Source organism: Mizuhopecten yessoensis, unplaced genomic scaffold, assembly GCF_002113885.1.
Source record: "Mizuhopecten yessoensis strain PY_sf001 unplaced genomic scaffold, ASM211388v2 scaffold3693, whole genome shotgun sequence".
NCBI classification, from domain to species: domain Eukaryota; kingdom Metazoa; phylum Mollusca; class Bivalvia; order Pectinida; family Pectinidae; genus Mizuhopecten; species Mizuhopecten yessoensis.
The window spans coordinates 171,161-196,462 of record NW_018405172.1 but is presented as its reverse complement, the minus strand read 5'-3'; the positions used below and the strand labels follow the sequence as shown (position 1 = coordinate 196,462).

The window sequence follows — 25,302 nt, the reverse complement described above, 5'->3', positions numbered from 1 at the left end:
ACCCCCATCATTCTCCCCTACCCCCATCCATAACCAAGTCGTTGTATACAGTGTTAAGGTAACACCCCCAGCTTCAGGCTGTCTAACTACAGACTACACCATTACACAACCACTTAAACCATTAATATCACACAACTGTGTCGTACCATTTCTGTGTACCAATATTAACCATCGTCAGTTGATGTCAGCAGATCGCAGGAGAGAAATTGACATTCCATCCTGTAATACTTGTACATCCACAAACAAGAATATCTAATTGACGGCATCAGTGCCTCGTTTCATACTAATAATAAACACACACATTTGTGGTAACAGTTGCTGTGGTTAACGATAGAAAATATATACCAAGCGCCCCATGTGTTCCATCTGATGCATGTGCTAGATATTTGGAGTATATAGCTTTATGCTGCTCAACAAAAATATATAACTTATATTTCCTCTTCAGAAGAATCAAGATGAATGAAACTTAAATTCTCTGTTGACTTTCCTCTTTGAAGAAAGCTAGGACGCCAAACTATTGGGACTCCGAGTGACAATTGTTTTATCATCTATCTGCCTTCCCTATGGAAACCATTTGTTGTATACTACATTATTTCGACCAATGTTTAGCAATGCAGTCATTGCCTGGACGAAGTATCCCCTGTTTTCATTACTAAATTCAAGATAAAGTTACAGTGAAGGAGAAGATGTGCATTATTCCTGGGAACACAACAATCTGATCTGTATTTATAAAAGTGTAGAACATTTCAGCCCTCTCAAAGATTTCCATGAATGCCAATGTACATCGGCACAATGGACGTCAACCTCAAGTTGTTTTGGCAAAAGTTTTCAAGGCCTTACCCCTAAACTTCAGACACCCAGAGGTTTTGTAAGGTGCAGTATTGACTGGCTGTGTTTAAGAGGATGTTTGAAGGCTGGGATGCCAGTTGGTGTAGCTCAATAACGGGTGTTATTAATGTGATGATAAAGCTCTACCATGTTCTTTGTGTCCCTCCTCTGCTACAGGCTAAATGTGGGAGCATCATTATTACAGCAGACAAGCACCTTCCCCGCTTTGCTAAGTTTTACTGTCCTCTGTTCATTTACCCTCGATACTCTGTGGTGTTTTTTGTGAGACCTGTATAGTGTTAAAAGCCTTCAATGAATCAAAATAATGTATTTTCATGTTAGAACAAACTTGGTCCGCTGAATTCTGTATTTTAATTATGGTGTTGTAGACATCATCAAGCCCTCTACTACTGCAATGTAATGATCTGTTGTACAGCTAGTATACTGATGTATCTACAGCACACGGCCTTCATACCAACAGAAACAGAGTAAATGATCACAAGGCACAGGAGGGCAAAGTGCAATATTTGCCAATTTGTTTCTAACAAGTTTTTCATTAGACAGTTGTGACCTGTGTCAATACAGAACATTGCTTCAATCACAAGCCGCCATTTTGTTTGTTCCTGGTGACTTGGGTAAGAGGAGTATTGATTTTTACAGTACTGGTTGGCTGGCAGAGAAGGTTGGCTGGTTGTAATATAGAACTGTGATTTGATGTTGAAATGTTAAGGCTTGCGCTGTCTAGCTGCTAAGAAAGCTGAATCTATGATACTGACACTTATTGACATCCTTGCATCACTGTTCTAGGTGAGGCCAACATAAATACACAATGACAATAAAATGATTGAGACACACAGTGTATGACTAGGTGGACAGCTCCAATTTATTTGAATCATCATTTAGACATTTCCGCTTTATTTTACCTACAAATATTCAAACTGAATAAGATGTATGACATTAATTCATTATAATTCATTTTTCATGAAATGATTTAATTGAACAAATAATAGTTAATTTTCTGAGTGAACCACTTGGTTACAGATATAAATCCCTAACTATACCACTTGGTTACAGAAGAAATAATCCCTGAGTGGAACACTTGGTTACAGATATGATCCCGAACTAAACCACTTGGTTACAGAAGAAATAATCCCTGAATGAACCACTTGGTTACAGATATAATTCCTGACTAAACCACTTGGTTACAGATATAATCCCTGACTGAACCACTTGGTTACAGATATAATCCCTGACTGAACCACTTGGTTACAGATGTAATCCCTGACTGAACCACTTGGTTACATATATAATCCCTGACTGAACCACTTGGTTACAGATATAATCCCTGACTGAACCACTTGGTTACAGATATAATCCCTGACTGAACCACTTGGTTACAGATATAATTCCTGACTGAACCACTTGGTTACAGATATAAATTTCTGACTGAACCACTTGGTTACAGATATAATCCCCGAACACTACTGCACATTTTCAACACACATGTTGATGTTAAATTTAGAAATATATTTTTTCGAGAAAAAATAGATCAAAGGAAGTAATATGAAGATATGTTCAATTATTTCTTTAAAAAGTTGTACAAGTCTATTACAGTGTCTATTTTTTTGTCTTTCTAGAATCCGACAAGAGATCAGTGGTGGGGCATGGTGTCCAAAAGAACAAATCACCATGGATTCTTATGAATATCTCCAAATTGACCTCGACCAGCTGACCGTCATTACCAAAGTCGAAGTTCAAGGTCGTTTTGGAAATGGACAGGTAAGGATGATTTTGATACATAATATATCCATTTAGAAAAATTATCAGTCAGTGGATTTTATTATGTTAGGAAATGTTCAGTTTGGACTGACTTGTTCAGTTTGGACAGACTGGTATTTGATTGACTTGTGTTGGTTTCACTAGAATTTCTCCAATTTGGGAAACTTCCTTCTCAGACTGGCTATTTATTTTTATCGGTCTGGGATGTGTCCATTCTGGAATAACTGATATTACCAGGATGGTATTGTCCAGTTTGGACTGACCAGCATTATCCAACCTGACAGGTTGAGTCTGTAAAGTCTGACAAAGCTCTGGCCTGAGATCCGAGGGAGGTAAATCACTTATCGTAATGACATTATGTCCACGAGTGTCTGGACAGAGACAAATGGGGGCTATTCCTGGCGAATGGTATGGTGTGGGCTTGTCAATATGACAAACCTTTACTGACATTGTGGTTTCTATATTTATATACATTTGATGTTAGCCTACATATCAGTCCTGTAATAGAGGAATTGTTTCCTCAAATCCGTAAACCTATTTTCCCTATCTCCATTGTTAAAGTATCAATAGTTTAAGGTTGATCAATGTCAATCAAAAGCCAATCATATAAACAAAAATAGTGGACAAATACCATGGTGACTATGGGTGACCAAGGTCAACTCTTCACCTGGGTAACCTTGAAGCTTGTTAAGGGATTCCTTGTCAAGGATACTCATGAAATGATGGGGAGATTTATACAGTAATGATGATATATTACAGAATTCTGTTACCTTGAAATTTTATCAGATATCTGTCATCTAAGGCTATCATCTCCAACAGGATTCCCCAGTTATATCCCAATGCCCATTACTCATCTCTCCCCCCACCCCTCTTTATAAAAATAAAATCCAGAACTTGTGGAGGTGAACCTCAACATAGATTAATCAGTCCATTAAGTATATTTGATTTCCATTAAATGTGAATTTCAATCTTCTTTTTTTTTAAATCAGAGACTTTTTATGTTCTTGAAGTCGACAAGGTTTTATTAAATCCTCCATCTCAGGCCAGTGGGTATAAGGAACAAAGAAATAATAAGGTGTTTTGAAGTGTTGATACGAATATAACTATACACCTGATGTTGCAGTCAAAAAAGGCTGTGAATTTAATCTGGTATTTCATTTTGTGGCTATGTAATTAGGGGGTGGGTAGGATTGGCCTTTACAGCTCCTGAGCTCTTTATAATGATAAGCATACCTGTCTAGGCGTGATTGATGCCCAGACAGGTGAAACCCAGGTGAAAATTAATTAACTTCATATGCTACACCACCTACCGTGGCGACTTACCTGCCTGAAAAAACACCATTTGTTCTTGAGGGTAAAAAAAATCATGAGCTGTCAACCTTTATCAAATATGAGGTCAAGCCTTTTCAGACAAGAATCCGAGTTGAACCAAGCCCATCATATGGAGTGGTTTGTACAACTTGGCAGTTTCCAAGTTTTTGTTATGTTCTAATCCTGTTTCATTCATCAATTAAATCAATCCCGAGGAAGTGTCACATTGCCGTAAATAGTTATCATAAGAATGTTTCAAGGTCCCAGCATTGATACTCTTTCTTGGTTCTAAGTCATGCGATTAGGACTGCTACAAGGCTGTGTCCTATCTACTCATAATTAAGGATTGGTTTTTCAATGTGAAATATAGATAGAAAACAAAATCAGATATCAAAACTACCAGAGTTGTTTGAATGTATTAAACTTTAAGCCATGGAACAATTGAAAAATATGAAGCACTTAAAAATAGAAAATTCAACCAATGATACTCGGTAAAACTTAGATGTGTACACTTTTCTATGTACATAGTATCAGGATACAGATGTGTACACTTTTCTATGTCCATAGTATCAGGATACAGATGTGTACACTTTTCTATGTACATTGTATCAGGATACAGATGTGTACACTTTTCTATGAATGTTGGAAATTTGACACCAGCTAGTTGAAATCCTCGAATCATGTAGCTGATCATGTTTTTGAAGCCAAGAAGATAGAGAGGATGTTAGCTGTAGGTGTTGGAGATTCCATCTCACTGCAAGTGTCAGATTGGGGCCATAATTGTTGCCGACCATCTCCAGGAAGATAAAGCAGACGGCACTCCAATGTCGGCATGGAGATGATGGATTTGTATGAAAAATACCTCAAAATAAATTATTTTTGGTGATGATCTATCAGTGGATTATGATAACCTGTCTGGGCACATTATGTAGACCCAGCACAGGCAGGTAACGTCAACGTCAACTTATCAATTACCGATGTGCATGCAGATACACACAAATTACAATTACAATTAATTTGAAGTGCAAAGGACAAAAACAAGAACAAAAGTAATACTACAAGTAAGCTCTGTGTGCTATTCACTTTAATGTGTATAAACATTAATATAAAAGTACATTGACCTGGAACTGGAGTTATCTTATCACCATTGTATATAAAAAAATGGTCGAGATTATGTTTATTGTTTTGATAACTGGTTCCTACCTCTAAATCAAGATAACTAAACAACTTAGCATAACATTGACAAAAAAGCAGGGGGCAAGAACCTTTGGAAGATAAAGGGAAATCAGGATAGATTTGAATTTAATCATACTCATTATTAACCATTAAACAGATTGTTTAGTGGAATACACTGGACCAAGGAAGGGAGGTCAAGCTGGCTTTATACCAGATGTTCCTACATAGGTCATTACTTCCTGGGGTAAATGTCATACAGATGAATGGGATATACAATGATGTGTATTGTGTTAATAAAATATAAGTTAACAAGAATTGGGACAGTACACCTATGATGTTGATTAACATCTACAAACATGTAGACCGAGACCTGAGTTGTCAGCACTGCTCCTGCATGCTGTATTGGAGGGAATTATCAATTCAGTGGGGAAATGTTGTCATTTGAAAAACTGAAAAAGATTTTATTTTTTATTTTTTAAACCTACAAAATACAAACAAAATCACTGTTTACTACAGCAAACTGGAAAAGTGACAACGCTTGTTCTTCTTTATCATTACAAAAAGGAGATATATTTTGTGATCTCCCTTCTGATACTCAGGGCCTGGGGTAGAGTGATCTCCCTTCTGATATTCAGGGCCTGGGGTAGAGTGATCTCCCTTCTGATAATCAGGGCCTGGGGTAGAGTGATCTCCCTTTTGATACTCAGGGCCTGGGTTAGAGTGATCTCTCTTCTGATACTCAAGGCCTGGGGTAGAGTGATCTCCCTTCTAATACTCAAGGCCTGGGGTAGAGTGATCTCCCTTCTAATACTCAAGGCCTGGGGGAGAGTGATCTCCCTTCTGATACTCAGGGCCTTGGGTAGAGTGATCTCCCTTCTAATGCTCAGGGCCTGGGGGAGAGCGATCTCCCTTCTGATATTCAGGGCCTGGGGTAGAGTGATCTCCCTTCTGATATTCAGGCCTGGGGTAGAGTTATCTCCCATCTGATATTCAGGGCCTGGGGTTGAGTGATCTCTGATGTGCGGGCCTGGGGTAGAATGATATCCCATCTGATCATATAAGGTTAATATTAGGGTATAAGTAATGTTCAGATATCAACAGGCTGTCTGACACCTTCACTTTTTGCAATTACATACTAAAAACTATTTTGAAAATATTGGAAAAATGATTTGCTCTTGGAAATTCAATTTAAAGTTGTCCAGCAATACATCTGTGAGAAGTAACTTATTTTTCTCAATCTGAAAAGGCATAAAATGTAAAGATAAATGTATTTTCTGTAGAAATCAGAGAGCTGATCTCCACATGAGAACCCCTGTAGTCTACTGTTATCTGGTTACAGACAAAGCCTTGTTAGCTTCGTGACCTGCTGTAACAGCTTCTAAGGGTTTAGCTCTAAATTCAAATGGGATAAACACATAGATATTACTCTTCTGTTTGTCATACATATAATGATCATTTACACGTAAAAGCAAATTAATCATTTTGTATTGATTTTTTCGTGTTTTTGATCATTTGATCTTTTGTTTGTAAGTTTAGCAATTCCTGAACTAGTGTTTTTGTCTCCACAGTAAATTAGAATTTCTGAAGGAATTCCAAAACCAATTAAACCTGTTTATAGCACCTAAGAGCTAATTTGCTAATAAAGATAGATTTTTTAAACCATAAATTACAAATTAACTCTTCTGGTGATATGATTAGCACATGGTTCGAGATTAAAACTATACAGTGCTACATGCTATCACGCTTTACATTGGAGATCTGTGATAAAGACTGTGGTGTGTAAAGTACAGGTTAAAGTGGAAAATACAACAAAATGAAAACAGTTTACTTTTCCAACCCAACAATGATCTTAACTAGCTAAGAGAAGGTTTTATTGGGAAGATTAACAGATTAGAAAGGTTTTGTAAATATGTTGAGAGACATTTTTTAAGGATTTTGAACTTTTGTTGCCTTCTGAACATTTTTAGAAAGAATCTTAAATGTCAGAAAAACTTCGGAGCGAGAGCTAGTTAGGGCAATAACCACACATCATTGTGTGGAAATGCAGTTCCACCCTAGATGGTGGTCTCTTCTCCAAGGCCTTTATAACTAGTGAAATAAGGTATTTAAAGTGTATGTTAAAGTTATAGCACATTGTCGTGAATCATCTTGCATGAATATGACTCTTTTTTCACAATTCATTTCATATCAATGTGTAATACGTAAATTAAAAAAAAAAAAAATATATATATTACTCCAATTTTGACTTTGATGCTTTGTTATTACAATAATCTAGTGATAAGTTGAGACCACACTGCAGGTTTTTGACCTTGTCTGTATTGTAAATGTCGTAAGCGTTCCCAGCCATTCATTAAACCTATTGATCAAAGCTAAGACCAAGGCTTGCGTTTAGTTTATTTTTTTTCTTATCAAACTTGAAAGTGAATTGCATTGTATGTGAGGTTTTTATACCAGGCGTGTGCACGTCTTTGTAGTGATATTTTCATGTCGAAGATTTGATTTTGAGGATAAGGCTATCATAATGACTTTAAATAGTGAGCAGGTTTAAACATCTCTTTTACATACAGGGTGTCTGTATACTTCATATAATAACATTTAATATCCCAACAAAAGGTTGGCGGAGAAAAGATAGAAACTTGATTTTGAGGGAGACAAGAATCTGTGTTCCTTATACAGCTTTATTAAAAGTGGAATTGTGTCCATATTGGAAGTATCCATGGGAGGACCAGTGTAGCCATCAGATTGGGTTTTATCTGAAGGTTGATTCATTCATGAGACAGGACATGAAAAGGGTATACAGGGTGCCAGATCACATTTTATCTGGTCGAGAGATTGACAGTTCCCTACGATTGGTATCAAGGGAATTTCATCTCGCGATTTCATGGCCGATTTACCGCTAGAGAGGTGCACAAAGGTTCATTACTCCCGATACATGCCTCAGCGACAAGCATGAATATGGTCCAATAAGACATTTTAATAAATTCCTTCTCTGACCCGAGATATGAGTCTTGTGAAAACTCTGAAGATAGTCTCTCTATTGTGTCAGAAGCCGAAATCAAGTTGGGTAATTAGTTTCGATTTGAAAATGATAGAGATCGACTGGTTCATTGGGAAGCTTTAATTATATATCAGGGTCAGCTGGAATCTTTAATCCCATGTCCAGTTCAAAGAGGGGGGTCGCATGTGTGCACTTAATTACTTATTAATTGGATAAGAATTCCAGGGACGGACATATACCTATATTTTTCTAGCCAAAAGACACATTATTATATATGTATAGCCCATTTGATGAGAATTTAAACGGGAAATGAAGAAAATTTCTGCTATGTTATCCATTTGCCAAGATTCCATCTCTTAGTAAGGAAGGCAGCGTAGAAGGTAACCAAGTGAATTTTTAAATGATATTTTCAATAATTTTTTAATTTAAATTCTTATGCCGTGAAGGGAAAGGACAAAGACGTCATTAGGTATCAATGTAGAAATCACCAGAGATCTGTGTAAGGACAAAGATGTGATTAGGTATCAATGTAGAAATCACCAGAGATCTGTGTAAAGACAAAGATGTCATTAGATATCAATGTAGAAATCACCAGAGATCTTTGTAAGGACAAAGATGTCATTAGGTATCAATGTAGAAATCACCAGAGATCTTTGTAAGGACAAAGATGTCATTAGATATCAATGTAGAAATCACCAGAGATCTGTGTAAGGACAAAGATGTCATTAGATATCAATGTAGAAATCACCAGAGATCTGTGTAAGGACAAAGATGTCATTAGATATCAATGTAGAAATCACCAGAGATCTGTGTAAGGACAAAGATGTCATTAGGTATCAATGTAGAAATCACCAGAGATCTGTGTAAGGACAAAGATGTCATTAGGTATCAATGTAGAAATCACCAGAGATCTGTGTAAGGACAAAGATGTCATTAGGTATCAATGTAGAAATCACCAGAGATCTGTGTAAGGACAAAGATGTCATTAGGTATCAATGTAGAAATCACCAGAGATCTGTGTAAGGACAAAGATGTCATTAGGTATCAATGTAGAAATCACCAGAGATCTGTGTAAGGACAAAGATGTCATTAGGTATCAATGTAGAAATCACCAGAGATCTGTGTAAGGACAAAGATGTCATTAGGTATCAATGTAGAAATCACCAGAGATCTGTGTAAGGACAAAGATGTCATTAGGTATCAATGTAGAAATCACCAGAGATCTGTGTAAGGACAAAGATGTGATTAGATATCAATGTAGAAATCACCAGAGATCTGTGTAAGGACAAAGATGTGATTAGGTATCAATGTAGAAATCACCAGAGATCTGTGTAAGGACAAAGATGTGATTAGGTATCAATGTAGGAATCACCAGAGATCTGTGTAAGAGGCAAGGAACCTGTCCACAAACACACTAAAAAGAAAATGTCACACATTTAAATGCGGTAGTTGTTTGTTAATTTAGATTGAAACAACATGATCGGCATCATTTCACTAGTAAATAGGTCGAATGCATGTTTTATCACCTATCTGATGTCAAACATGAATTTAAAAAAAACATTTTTTAAACATTTATGTGGAATTATTTAAGAAACTATGGAACTATGAAATGAATTACTGGTATAAATAAATGTCTTTGTCTATCAACATTGAGATAGGCTCACATAGGTAGCGTCACAGGTATGTTCATCAGATTCTTGTATAACTGCAATATTGAATTATGGTCAATCTATGTAAATTTGAATAGAAAAAACACTTTGATGTTTACTACAAAAAAAAACTGTCATTTTTGTGTTTTTTCTTTTCTTATCTTTTTTTATACACATCCTTGAAATTGACATTGAATATAATTATTTTGGTTTGGTATACTGAATTGATTTGAGCTCTTCCATATATAAAAAATCAAAACAGTGTTGATTGTATGATTGATGAACTTTACATTTTCTCCTCTTTACCTTTAAAATTTGGTGGTTCAACTTAACTTTTATCATTTCTCCAGGGAAGCCCTGTCCAGTTGTAGATGTGATGATTATGTCTAGTGCAACCTTGAGGTCCAATTTCCATCAGACATGAATCCAGTTAGGAGCAATAAATACAATTTTTTTATGTAGAGAAATATCTACCTGTGAATTCAGTGAGAGGGAACCTCCATGTTGCTGTTCCATAAACAATAAAATATTGATTAAACTGCAGTCTAAGATAAGCATGTTAAACATATTTTTTTATGTCCCTCCTCCACTCTTCACCTGTCCCCCTCACTCCCTCCTCCTCCTCCTCCTCCTCCTCTGTCTGTCCCCTTCTTCTCCTCCTCTTCTGTCCCTCCTCTCCTCCTCTGACTCTCCCCTCTTCCTCAGTCTCTCCCCTCCTCCTATGTCCCTCCTTTCTCCCTCCTCTGTCCCTACTCTTTCCCTCTGTCTGTCCCCTCCTCATCCTCTGTCCCTCTTCCATCCCTGCTCCATCCTTCTTCCGTCCCTCATCTACTCCTCCTCTGTCCCTCTTCTCCTTCTTTCCTCCTCTGTCTATCCCCTCCTCATCCTCTGTCCCTCCTCTCCTCCTCTGTCCCTCCGCTCCTCCTCTGTCTATCCCTTCCTCTTTCCTCCCTCCTCTACTACTCCTCTGTCCCTCCTATCCTCCTCCTTATCCTCTGTCCCTCCTCTCCTCCTCTGTCCCTCCTCTATCCCTGCTCTATCCATCCACCTAGTACCATGTAAAGATACCTAGCTTCACTGTACAGACTCCATGAACCATTCATGGAGAAGACATAAGCAGATGGCTTGGAATATTGTATTAGTACCATGTACTAGAATGATAAAAATAGGCCTAGATTTGTCTTCAACCCTAAAACCTGATACTGGTACAGTCGTCACAACATACAACATACAATGGAAACAACATACAATGTACAAAGAAAACAACATACAACGGAAATAACATACAATGGATACAACATACAATGTACAACTGAAACAACATACAATGTACAAAGAAAACAAGATACAATGTACATAGAAAACAACATACAATGTACAACAGAAACAACATACAATGGAAACAACATACAATGTACAAAGAAAACAACATACAATGTACAAAGAAAACAACATACAACATACAATGGATACAACATACAATGTACAACGGAAACAACATACAACATACAACAGAAACAAAATACAATGGAAACAACATACAATGTACAAAGAAAACAACATACAATGGATATAACATACAATGTACAACAGATACAACATACAATGGAAACAAAATACAATGTACAATGGAAACGACATACAATGGAAACAACATCAATGTCCAAGGAAAACGACATACAATGGAAACAACATACAATCGCTACAACATACAATGGATACAGCCTACAATGTACAACGGAACAACATACAACATACAACAGCAACAAAATACAATGGAAACAACATACAAGGTACAAAGAAAACAACATACACCGGAAACAACATACAATGGAAACAAAATACAATGTACAATGGAAACAACATACAATCGCTACAACATACAATGGATACGACATACAATGTACAACGGATACAACAGACGACTGAAACAACATACAATGGAAACAACATCAATGTCCAAGGAAAACGACATACAATGGAAACAACATACAAAGAACACAACATACAATGTACAACATAAACAACATACAATGGAAACGACATAAAATGTACAAAGAAAACAACTTACAATGGAAACAACATAAAATATGGAAACAACATACAATGTAAACAGAAAACAACATACAATGGAAACAAAATACAATGTACAATGGAAACGACATACAATGGAAACAACATACAAAGAACACAACATACAATGTACAACAGATACAACATACAATGGAAACATCATAAAATGTACAAAGAAAACAACATACAACGTAAACAACATACAATGGATACAGCCTACAATGTACAACGGAACAACATACATCATACAACAGAAACAACATATACAATGTACAACAGAAACAAAATACAATGGAAACAACATAAAATATGGAAACAACATACAATGGAGACAACATACAATCGATACACCATACAATGGATACAACATACAATGTACAATGGAAACAACATACAAAGAAAATAACATACAACGGAAACAACATATAATGGATACAACATACAATGTACAACAGATACAACATACAATGGAAACAAAATACAATGTACAATGGAAACAACATACACTGTACAAAGACAACAACATACAATGTACAATGGAAACAACATACACTGTACAAAGACAACAACATACAATGTACAACACAAAGAAAACAAGATACAACGGAAACAACATACAATGGAAACGACATAAAATGTACAAAGAAAACAACTTACAATGGAAACAACATAAAATCGATACAACATACAATGTACAACATAAACAACATACAATGGAAACGACATAAAATGTACAAAGAAAACAACTTACAATGGAAACAACATAAAATCGATACAACATACAATGTACAAAAAGAAAACAACATACAATGAATGTACAACGGAAAAAACATACAATGTACAATGTAAACAACATACAATGTACAAAGGAAATAACATACAATGTACAACAGATACAACATACAATGGAAACAACATCCAATGTACAAAGAAAACAACCAACATACAACAGAAACAAAATACAATGGAAACAACATACAACGTACAAAGAAAACAACATAAAACGGAAACAACATACAATGTACAAAGAAAACAACATACAACGTACAAAGAAAACAACATACAATGGAAACAACATAAAATGTACAAAGAAAACAACATACAATGTACAACAGAAACAACATACAATGGAAACAACATACAATGTACAAAGAAAACAACATACAATGGAAACAACATACAATGTACAAAGAAAGCAACATACAATGAACAAAGAAAACAACATACAATGTACAAAGAAAACAACATACAATGTACAACGGAAACAACATACAATTGAAACAACATACAATGTTCAAAGAAAACAACATACAATGTACAAAGAAAACAACATACAATGTACAAAGAAAACAACATACAATGTACAAAGAAAACAACATACAATGGAAACAACATACAATGTACAAAGAAAACAACATACAACAGAAACAACATACAATGGATACAACATACAATGTACAACGGATACAACATACAACAGAAACAACATACAATGGAAACAAAATACAATGTACAATGGAAACAACATACAATGTACAAAGAAAACAACATACAATGGAAACAACATAAAATGTACAAAGAAAACAACATACAACGGAAACAACATACAATGTACAAAGAAAATTACATACAACGAAAACAACATACAATGGTAACAACATACAACAGACACAATGTACAATCAAAACAACATACAACAGACACAATGTACAATCAAAACAACATACAACAGACACAACATATAACGGAAACAACATATAAGTAGTTTAATGCAACAATGTAAGTTTAATTTTAGGTGTTAGGTATTTAAACTTTCCAAGTCTCCAAGAGTTTGCTCAAAACATCTTTGCCATGCATAATCATTTTATGTAGGTTGAGTCTGTAAAAAAGTAGATAGGTGAATTCAATACAATGAGGTTGTAAAGTTTTACCTGATTGTGACTGGCTCTCTCTGTACTGCTGGTATACATTGATATAGTACCTGATTGTGACTGGCTCTCTCTGTACTGCTGGTATTCATTGATATAGGACCTGATTGTGACTGGCTCTCTATGTACTGCTGGTATACATTAATATAGGACCTGATTGTGACTGGCTCTCTCTGTACTGGTGGTATAGATTGATATAGGACCTGATTTTGACTGGCTCTCTCTGTACTGCTTGTATACATTGATATAGGACCTGATTGTGACTGGGTCTCTCTGTACTTCTGGTATACATTGATATAGTACCTGATTGTGACTGGCTCTCTCTGTACTGCTGTTATACATTGATATAGGACCTGATTGTGACTGGGTCTCTCTGTACTGCTAGTATACATTGATATAGGACCTGATTGTGACTGGCTCTCTCTGTACTGCTGTTATACATTGATATAGGACCTGATTGTGACTGGCTGTCTCTGTACTGCTGGTATACATTGAGATAAGACCTGATTGTGACTGGCTATCTCTGTACTGCTGGTATACATTGATATAGGCCCTGATTGTGACTGGCTCTCTCTGTACTGCTGTTATACATTGATATAGGACCTGATTGTGACTGGATCTCTATGTACTGCTGGTATACATTGATATAGGCCCTGATTGTGACTGGCTCTCTATGTACTGCTGGTATACCTTGATATAGGACCTGATTGTGACTGGCTCTCTCTGTACTGCTGTTATACATTGATATAGGACCTGATTGTGACTGGGTCTCTCTGTACTTCTGGTATACATTGATATAGGTCCTGATTGTGACTGGCTCTCTATGTACTGCTGGTATACCTTGATATAGGACCTGATTGTGACTGGCTCTCTCTGTACTTCTGGTATACATTGATATAGGTCCTGATTGTGACTGGCTCTCTCTGTACTGCTGTTATACATTGATATAGGACCTGATTGTGACTGGGTCTCTCTGTACTGCTAGTATACATTGATATAGGACCTGATTGTGACTGGGTCTCTCTGTACTTCTGGTATACATTGATATAGGTCCTGATTGTGACTGGCTCTCTATGTACTGCTGGTATACATTAATATAGGACCTGATTGTGACTGGCTCTCTCTGTACTGCTGTTATACATTGATATAGGACCTGATTGTGACTGGGTCTCTCTGTACTTCTGGTATACATTGATATAGGTCCTGATTGTGACTGGCTCTCTATGTACTGCTGGTATACCTTGATATAGGACCTGATTGTGACTGGCTCTCTATGTACTGCTGGTATACCTTGATATAGGACCTGATTGTGACTGGCTCTCTCTGTACTGGTGGTATACATTGATATAGGACCTGATTTTGACTGGCTCTCTCTGTACTGCTTGTATACATTGATATAGGACCTGATTGTGACTGGCGCTCTCTGTACTGCTGGTATACATTGATATAGGACCGGATTGTGACTGGCTCTCTCTGTACTGCTGGTATTCATTGATATAGGACCTGATTGTGACTGGCTCTCTATGTACTGCTGGTATACATTGATATAGGACCTTTAATGGCAGAAAGTTAATTATACTCCGAGCAAATACTATATTTAAATAGATTTGAGATGCCATGTGTGCAGCATGTGTCAGATGTGTAGAAGTTTGGAATGTTAAGCTCAATTTGCATTTATAGAAGATGTAATTGTGTTAGTTGGTCCTTGTATTGGTTTGTTGTCTTTCATTCAGAGAGTTTCAAAAATGCTTTGGTTAAGTTTAAATTATTAACAGTGCAGCATGATACCAGCCCCTAGATATCCCGGTAAACATTGAGAGATTGGATCCACTTAGTTGACCATATATCAGCCCAGACCACGGATCACTTATCAAAGTGTGGAATCAGACGAAATCCTACTGGGATGCATATTGATGAAAAACACATTCATTATAAACTTCATGCAGAATTTTATAGATGCACATTGTTACAATCAAATCAATCTTTAATGAAGTTGCAATCAGCAGCTAGTATAGAGCAAAAACACAACATTATGGCTGCCTGCACACAAACAATAGTAGGGGTGATAGTACTCAGGTGAGGCATGCTTTATTGGTTCATGTTGTATTTACGGGGCAGGCTGTAGACAGGTTCATATTCTCCATATGCACACACTTCTAATGGACTGTGTGGGTACCATTGAGCTCAATGATAAAACACCATTATTTACATAAAAATCTATATCAATATTTATTCGTTGTTAACCCTAGAAATTACTCTTTTGTGCGGTGGGACAGTAGCAATCAGTAGAAACATTTTTCACTGAGGAATCTAAAATATTTCCCAGCTTTTGTTTGCAGTTGGATCATTGTTTCTAACGATCCTTATAGTGTTACATAGGTTGAGCGTTTGTAATGATGGTCTGATGGAATTGTACTTTTAAATCACTTCATTTTGAGTTTTTAAACAAAGCCATGAAGAGAGTTATCTAACTTCCTTGTGTGTAAAAGGTTTGATGGCCTATGTCCGTGTTGACTGGGGGACACACAATCAATAAACCATTTTTTGTGTTTACTGACATAAGACTTTCGGAAGATAATAATCGCAAATGCTTATAGAAATTAACATTTATAAAAATAGGGTCAGAGAACTTTGAACACTGACTGAAAACAGGGTCAGAGAGCTTTAAACACTGACTGAAAACAAGGTCAGAGAGCTTTAATGCTGACTAAAAACAGGTTCAGAGAGCTTTAAACGCTGGCTAAAAACAGGGTTAGAGAGCTTTAAACACTGACTGAAAACAGGGTCATAGAGCTTTAAACACTGACTGAAAACAGGGTCAGAGAGCTTTAAAACACTGGCTGAAAACAGGGCCAGAGAGCTTTAAACACTGACTGAAAACAGGGTCAGAGAGCCTTAAACATTGACTGAAAACAGGGTCAGAGAGGTTTAAACACTGACTGAAAACAGGGTCAGAGAGCTTTAAGCACTGACTGAAAACAGGGTCAGAGAGCTTTAAACACTGACCGAAAACAGGGTCAGAGAGCTTTAAACATTGACTGAAAACAGGGTCAGAGAACTTTAAAACACTGGCTGAAAACAGGGTCAGAGAGCTTTAAACACCGACTGAAAACAGGGTCAGAGAGCTTTAAACACTGACCGAAAACAGGGTCAGAGAGCTTTAAACATTGACTGAAAACAGGGTCATAGAGCTTTAACCACTGACTGAAAACAGGGTCAGAGAGCTTTAAAACACTGGCTGAAAACAGGGCCAGAGAGCTTTAAACACTGACTGAAAACAAGGTCAGAGAGCTTTAATGCTGACTAAAAACAGGTTCAGAGAGCTTTAAACGCTGGCTAAAAACAGGGTTAGCGAGCTTTAAACACTGACTGAAAACAGGGTCAGAGAGCCTTAAACATTGACTGAAAACAGGGTCAGAGAGGTTTAAACACTGACTGAAAACAGGGTCAGAGAGCCTTAAACATTGACTGAAAACAGGGTCAGAGAGCTTTAAGCATTGACTGAAAACAGGGTCAGAGAGCTTTAAAACCCTGGCTGAAAACAGGGTCAGAGAGCTTTAAACACTGACCGAAAACAGGGTCAGAGAGCTTTAAACATTGACTGAAAACAGGGTCAGAGAGCTTTAAACATTGACTAATGCTGAATCAATTACAACAAAATTAAACAGACAAAAGTTTTCCCCTTCATTGATGCCACAGCTATTTTTAGCTGCTCTGACCAGAAACGTTTAGTAAGCAGAGTAATTTTGACTTTTCAATTTAGTTTGAAAAATGAAAGTAAAAAAATAGTAGTAGACTAAACAAGATCAAATTTCAACATTTTGTTTAGATTCAAAATTTCTTACAACTATTTGATTGATATCTGTTTGAATATTTCAGGGAAAGGAATTTGCTGAACACTTCTTGCTTGAGTATCAGAGAGAAGATGATGGCGAGTGGATACGATTTCGGGACAGACGAGGACGAGAGGTGGGGAAAATAGCCAAATCATTCTGTCAAACTTTTGAAAATAAATTAATGTCATTTTACTTATCTGCTAACTGATATTCCTGGTCAAGTACCAGCAATGGTTATAGCACCTAGTAAACACAAGTACTCCCTCCCTGTACCAGTAATGGTTGTAGCACCTAGTAAACACAAGTACTCCATCCCTGTACCAGTAATGGTTGTATCACCTGGTGAACAAAAGTACTCCCTCCCTGTACCAGTAATAGTTGTATCACCTAGTGAACACAAGTACGCCCTCCCTGTACCAGTAATAGTTGTATCACCTAGTGAACACAAGTACGCCCTCCCTGTACCAGTAATAGTTGTATCCCCTAGTAAACACAAGTACTCCCTCCCTGTTCCAGTAATGGTTGTATCCCCTAGTAAACACAAGTACTCCCTCCCTGTACAAGTAATGGTTGTATCACCTAGTAAACACAAGTATTCCCTCCCTGTACCAGTAATGGTTGAATCACCTAGTAAACACAAGTACTCCCGCCCTGTACCAGTAATAGTTGTATCACCTAGTAAACACCAGTACTCCCTCCCTGTACCAGTAATGGTTGTATAACCTAGTAAACACAAGTACTCTCTCCCTGTACCAGTAATGGTTGTATCGCCTAGTAAACACAAGTACTCCCTCCCTGTACAAGTAATGGTTGTATCACCTAGTAAACACAAGTACTCCCGCCCTGTACCAGTAATAGTTGTATCACCTAGTAAACACCAGTACTCCCTCCCTGTACCAGTAATAGTTGTATCACCTAGTAAACACCAGTACTCCCTCCCTGTACCAGTAATGGATGTATAACCTAGTAAACACAAGTACTCTCTCCCTGTACCAGTAATGGTTGTATCGCCTAGTAAACACAAGTACTCCCTCCCTGTCCCAGTAATGGTTGTATCACCTAGTGAACTCAAGGACTCCCTCCCTGTACCAGTAATGGTTGTAGCACCTAGTAAACACAAGTACTCCCTCTCTGTACCTGTAATGGTTGTATCACCTAGTAAACACAAGAACTCCCTCCCTGTACCAGTAATGGTAGTATCACCTAGTAAACACAAGTACTCCCTCCCTGTAACAGTAATAGTTGTATCCCCTAGTGAACACAAGTACTCCCTCCCTGAACCAGTAATGGTTGTATCACCTAGTAAACACAAGTACTCCCTCCCTCCTGAAACCTGACACTTGTGTTTTATTTGGATCAAAGACACAGTAGACAAGACAAGAAATATAAACTATCAAAACAAGTGAGAAATTAATGTGAAGTCAAGATAAATAAAATAACATTGTAGGTATGACCATATGCTGCAATGTAGGTTCTCCTCCACAGATTAAGGGATTCACCAATATATCATCAACATCTGCCTTGCCCTGGTCTGTTTGATGTAAACCCCCTCCCCATCCCGCCCCTCCCCCACCCCCTCTCACTGACAGATACTACACTGCTGTCTATGGTATTACAGATGTGTATATTTATCTGGTTACCATGTCACCAAAGCCAGCCCATGTTTCATCAGGTCAGATGGTATGTCAGATCCAGAGTGGGTGGGAGAAAATAAACTTTCATTTTTAAATATCTCAAAAAATATCTGGGAAAGTGCTCCAATTATTTCTTAAATCACAACAAAATTTTCTGACAAGTGATTTGAACATGTTGCCTTTACAGACTTAGTGACACTGATTGTGTTGGCTCTGTGACCATTGTTAACTTGTTATAGTCCACAATCTATCACTGGTGAAATATCTCCTCACATCATATTTACCAACAAAATAAACACATTTTGGTAACGTTTGGAATGTTGAACTTGTTTATTACCTTTTCTGTTTATATAATTGGGTATTTTAGATAAAAAGGATAATTCTAGAATTGGAGTGTTTATATAATTATTTATTTTTGATTAAAAGACTTTATAGTAGGATTAAAATGTTTACCTACTGTGTACTTATCAATGACAGTTGTCCGTGAGCCGGGTAGTGAACACATTCCAGTGTTGATAGCTAGGGAGAAGGTGGTATAGAGAGGACGACTCTTTAGATTGGTTCAAAGGTATTTTTGTCAGGAATCAGTATATTTGATAAACCTGTAGTTGAATTGGACTTTTTACATTCTGGCAGTGATATTAGTTTTGTGAAATTTTATTCGATTTCAAAAACTATTTGTTTAGATGATTTGTCAGCAATGTAAGGTGTATATGTGTGAGGCGTCCTCACTGGTGCTGCTTATCGCGAGCACTTTCCTTTTCAACCAATATTGTATTGCTTCTGTGGTGAATGCTGGGTGCCATGTTAGCAGACCATTAGATGGATGTAGTTGTGGAAATACAAAATTCTAAATAACTAATAGATGGCTATCTGTGGATTGATTCCAGTCTAATGTATTTATATCTGTGGTATTCTCAATCAAATGTTTATTATAAACCAGCTGTTTATAAGAAATTACATTGCCTTTCAAAAGAATTTGTTTTTGTGGATGGAATAATTTTGTATCGTCCTGAGCCCAACTCTATATATAGTTCCAGCCCCACGTTACCTTTTAAGGTGATTTAACTATCATATTTTACTTTGGTCCCCCTTATAAGGAGATTTGCTTTGTGTTTTACAAATGATTGCAATATAACACAGGACAAGTCTATTCCGAATTCACATTCAAAGTCTTTAATAAGCCTGGTGCCAATTTGGCGGGTAAATGTCATGTTAATTACCTGTATGACACAAGTTTTAATAATTTTTATTTTGTTGCAGCAATTTAATGGAAACACAAACACGTACCTGGCCGAGGTGTGTGAGGTCTCACCCCCCATCATCTGTAAACGGATCCGATTCATCCCCTACAGTCTCCGTAAACGTACTGTCTGCATGCGGGTCGAGCTCTACGGATGTAACTGGAATGGTAGGCAGATTCAGAATTTCAGTCCATACTTTCGTTGACACTGCTCATATTTTGTAGATATATTTGTTTCTCTTTTGCGTTGAGTTATATAATTACTGAGAGTTTGAACTCAGGATAAGAGTTAGAAGTTAAGTATTTTTTTAATATTTGTTTCCCAAGGGTATTTCATAATACATACACTTGACATAATTCTCCTGGGGTATATATATTTGTACCTTGGGTATTTATATATATATATATATATATTTGTACCTGGGGTATGTGTTATATATAAACATACTTTATGCATCCTAATGTACATTCCATCCTTTATTAACTTATTTGAAAAAATATGACTATCATAATGGCTATTTTTGGGAGTGTTTCTACAATGTTCTAGTTTCCTTAATCACTAAGTGCCAAAGTTTGCTATTATAGGTACATAAAAACTCAACTCATTTTCAATTTTATACTCTGATACATTACTACTCAAACTTCATTTATGATAAAAATATGAAGGAAATGTCACATCTCAAAATCCTCGAGGTAGATGTTACGTATTGTGCCCCCTCAGTGATACCAACAAATCCCTGACGGTAATTATGCCCCGGAATCAGTCGGAAAGGTGTAGAAACCTGTAATGGGTTCCAGCCACACTCATTACAGTGATAGCAGCATACAAAAAATAATTACATGTAATAGGAATTTCCATCAAGACAAAAGGAGATTGAAATAAATAATTATCTTAGTAAAAATGATTAAAAGAAATAGTTATAAGCATAAAATGAGGACATAAATATAGAGTGCTGCCCGTGTTTACATTCAGTTAATTCATAGCACACCAATCCGTGTGGAATTCCTCAGGGAGATCGAAAACGTTACATTTTATTTAACTATTTTGCTTTCATTACATAAAAAAATCAAATTCTCAAAGCAATTTTATTTCCATGAGAAACTTGCAATCTGAAAGGAAAACCATATTGGGTGAAATATCCATAAAATCTGTTAAATGTTTTCATTGGCTTCAGGTATGAAAAATACAGGACAGATTGAGTCCTTCAGTACCTTATCACCATTCCAACTAAAAGATCACTCATCTCATAATGATATGCAAAGAGTTATAGAATTATTATATATTGCTCAAATTACTCATGCCATCAAATTCAAATCAAGAGATGGCACTCTCCAACTTCAGAACCATGATATCAAATTCAAACTGGTGTACAGACTCATTGCACATCCAGATTTCGCTGTAGAACACAAGTAATTGATATTCAAATTCAATCAGACTGGTAGTTAATTACGAGGAAAAAAATCTGAGGCAGGACTTGGATACACCAGTTACATTCCAAGCCCTTAGACGACCGGGGAAGTTCAGAATATTTTTTTGTGAAAATTGTCTATTACAAGATGCTTGATTACTTTTATCATTAGGGTACACCGACAATTTACGTAAAATGCTTGAGAAAATATGATGATGATTCAGAGGCTTGTGTTTTATGGCAAAATCACTAGTTATCAGGACCTTGCCGATACAAAAAATGTGGAACATAAAATATTATCTCAAGTACTAAACAGTTCAGGGTTTCAGCGTGGTGGCAGAAAATTGGATGTTGGAGTTTTGATGATCGTACCATAATGAAAATATCAATTTTAGAAGTTGGAAGATCGGTTTATAGCAGCATGTAGTTTGTTTTCTAATATGTTTACAAATGTACAACTCACAACTGTATTTAACTACAGATAGCCAGTCTGTAACAGCAGATAGTATCAATGTTAGGAGTAAAGACAACAGTTACTAACAGTGGGAAGGGTTTTCTTATAATATGTTTACAAATTTATAACCTGCGTAAGTTGTTAGAGATTATGTCAACTTAGGCGGCGCTTTGAGTACTTGTAATGGTGGAGTGGCAGACAGAGCTGTCTAATGGACGAGGTTAAAGTGGAAATAATACAGATACCGTAAACACAGCCTCAGACATCACAGGCACAGAGTAGTGCTGATTTTTATATGTTTTAGTGCCTAATAAGATCTGGTGATTTTTTGTCTGTCATTAGGAACACTTCAACTGTTACTTATATACACTACTTGGTAGCATAATGTAAATTTTCAGAAGATGTATTTCAAACAACATACAAAAGGGCAGCAAGTGCTGTTTGGACATTTTCTAGCTTTACTGGGAAATGGGTCCACATTTATAAACCATTGGTACCCAGTCTGGAAAGACAAAGTTAAATATATTCAAAGGCCTTACTTGTATGATGATCAACTGTTATAGTGTTTCCCCCATACACTATTGAATGATGTGCTTGTGTATATATGTACCGTACTGATCACATTGTAATACATTTTGTAGTGGAAGGGAGATCACTCCATTACTGACGATACTCCTCCACTCTTCCACCAATCATTCATTTTGTCAGTCGTTTCATTATGTTTCAATTCATTCATTAATAAATAAGAGTATATCTTATAAATTTGATTGATTTGCTCATCATCATTCCCAGAAACTAACAAGACTAATTTACGCCATTCCTGTAGCTAAGTGACATACAAACATACTTTAGATCTATAGAGTATGTGCATATAAATATACAAACGGAGGCTCAATATTTTGGACAATATATGATGGACCGGGCAGTCAGGTATGTATGGAATATTAGACAGAATGTAGACTCAGGCAATGAGGGTGTGTTTGTAAATATTCTTGTAGTTTATTTTAAATGCTAATTTTCGTCAAAACTTTGCATTCATTATTGAGAAGAAAATCGTTACAATTAGAAGAGATAATTTTAATGATTTAACAACATTGACCACCTAGCATGTAATGACTGTCTTATGCTGTAATCAAAATACACAGTTCTCCTCCATACAGTCCTGATCACAAACAAAAATCTACCTTGGCCTGAGAACAAAATGCCGATCGGGTAATAATGATGTAGAAACTAATGAAAAAAACATATCGTAAATTTATATTGCAGATACCGTGTTGTAGCTGACTGGGCTCGACACTTTTATTCATTGTTAACAGCGTTTCACATGGCTTTAATTAGACAGATATTTTGGTTCAGGAACGACATCAACAGATTGGGACCAGTCAATTAGTTCTTCTGTCCAAGCAGAAAATCCCCAAAACATCTGGAGATTTCCTGCTTCTGTGATCACTAGGGTTTTGACAGGAAGATGAAAGTAGTAGGAAAACACTTGTCACTGCGGGGACTAGCTTCTGATATATTTTTACAAAATTTTAATGAATCAAACAAACTTCTTAAAACAGTGTTCAAACAGTGTTAAAACAGTGTTAAAACAGTGATGATTTAACAGAGAAATGGGACAAGAAAGATAACTCTTATTGAAACAGACATGTTGGTGCGAAATGGGTAGTACCTGGGGTTGTGTCTATGTTGGATAGTAAATAATCTTTGTAGCTGATTTTTCTATACATTTTTTATATGAAACATATCTAAGGGGATGATGATTGAATAGGTAGGATTTGTACATTCATATGAAAAAAATCTACTCTAAAATCATATTTAAAAAATGTTTTTCACTTATCATTTGTTTTTACAGATAGTGTAGTTGCGTACACAATGCCACAGGGGGACAAGCGCGGATCAGAAGTGGATCTCTTTGACTTTACCTATGACGGAATCTTCAACGAAAACTACCTGTCTGGAGGTTTGGGACAATTGACTGATGGAGATGAGGGGACAGGAAACTTTCGTTTGGACCAGCGAGGTCTTGGAATCAAAGGATACGAGTGGGTTGGGTGGAAGAATGATACTCATGTAACTATGCCTGTTGAAGTTATTTTCAAATTTGACCAAATGCGGAACTTCTCCATGGTGATTTTTCACTGTAATAATTATTTTAGCAAGGACGTCCGAGTGTTTCGAAGGGCAGAGATCTTTTTCAGTGTCGGAGGAAAGTACTTTTCTGGGCCCCCAATAGTTTTTGATTTCCAGAGAGACTCGTGGATGGAATATGCCCGAAATGTGGAGATTTTTCTCAACCACACTACTGGGAAATTTGTCAAAGTTGTACTTTACTTTGATGCCAAGTGGATGATGATCAGCGAGGTCAAGTTCATCTCAGGTATGTATTTGTTTACCTTGTAATTAGATAACTGACCACTTTAACATTCTAATAGTGGGTTAAGGTGCTAGATTGCCTGCTTATATAAGGTAAATACTCTCTCTATAATAGTGGGTTAAGGTGCTAGATTGACTGCTTATATAAGGTAAATACTCTCTCTATAATAGTGGGTTTAGGTGCTAGATTGACTGCTTATATAAGGTAAATTACTCTCTCTATAATAGTGGAAAAAGGTGTTGTAGACTGACCATTAATATAAGAAAATTACTCTTTAATAATGGATATGGTGCTAGACTGACCACTAATATAAGGTACTTACTCTATATTAGTTGATATAGGTGCTAGACTGACCGCTAATTAATAACACATGTAACAGTAACGTATCTACAGACAATACCACATGTATCAGTACCTGTATCTACAGACAATAACGCATGTATCAGTACCTGTATCTACAGACAATAACACATGTATCAGTACCTGTATCTACAGACAATAACACAAGTATCAGTACCTGTATCTACAGACAATAACACATGTATCAGTACCTGTATCTACAGACAATAACACATGTATCAGTACCTGTATCTACAGACAATAACAC

At 36.6% G+C, this 25,302-nt stretch overlaps 1 protein-coding gene across 4 annotated transcripts in view; it reads left to right on the top strand.

Moving 5' to 3' along the window:
* Window positions 1-25,302, top strand: part of LOC110447955 (discoidin domain-containing receptor 2-like) — a 209,302-nt gene that overhangs the window by 166,964 nt on the left and 17,036 nt on the right. For all 4 annotated transcript variants that reach the window (XM_021493954.1, XM_021493953.1, XM_021493956.1 and 1 more), the window contains 4 exons: window positions 2,466-2,607; window positions 17,622-17,711; window positions 20,476-20,623; window positions 24,174-24,698. In XM_021493954.1, coding sequence (XP_021349629.1) covers window positions 2,466-2,607; window positions 17,622-17,711; window positions 20,476-20,623; window positions 24,174-24,698 — 905 coding nt within the window. The remainder of the gene's footprint in view (window positions 1-2,465; window positions 2,608-17,621; window positions 17,712-20,475; window positions 20,624-24,173; window positions 24,699-25,302) is intronic.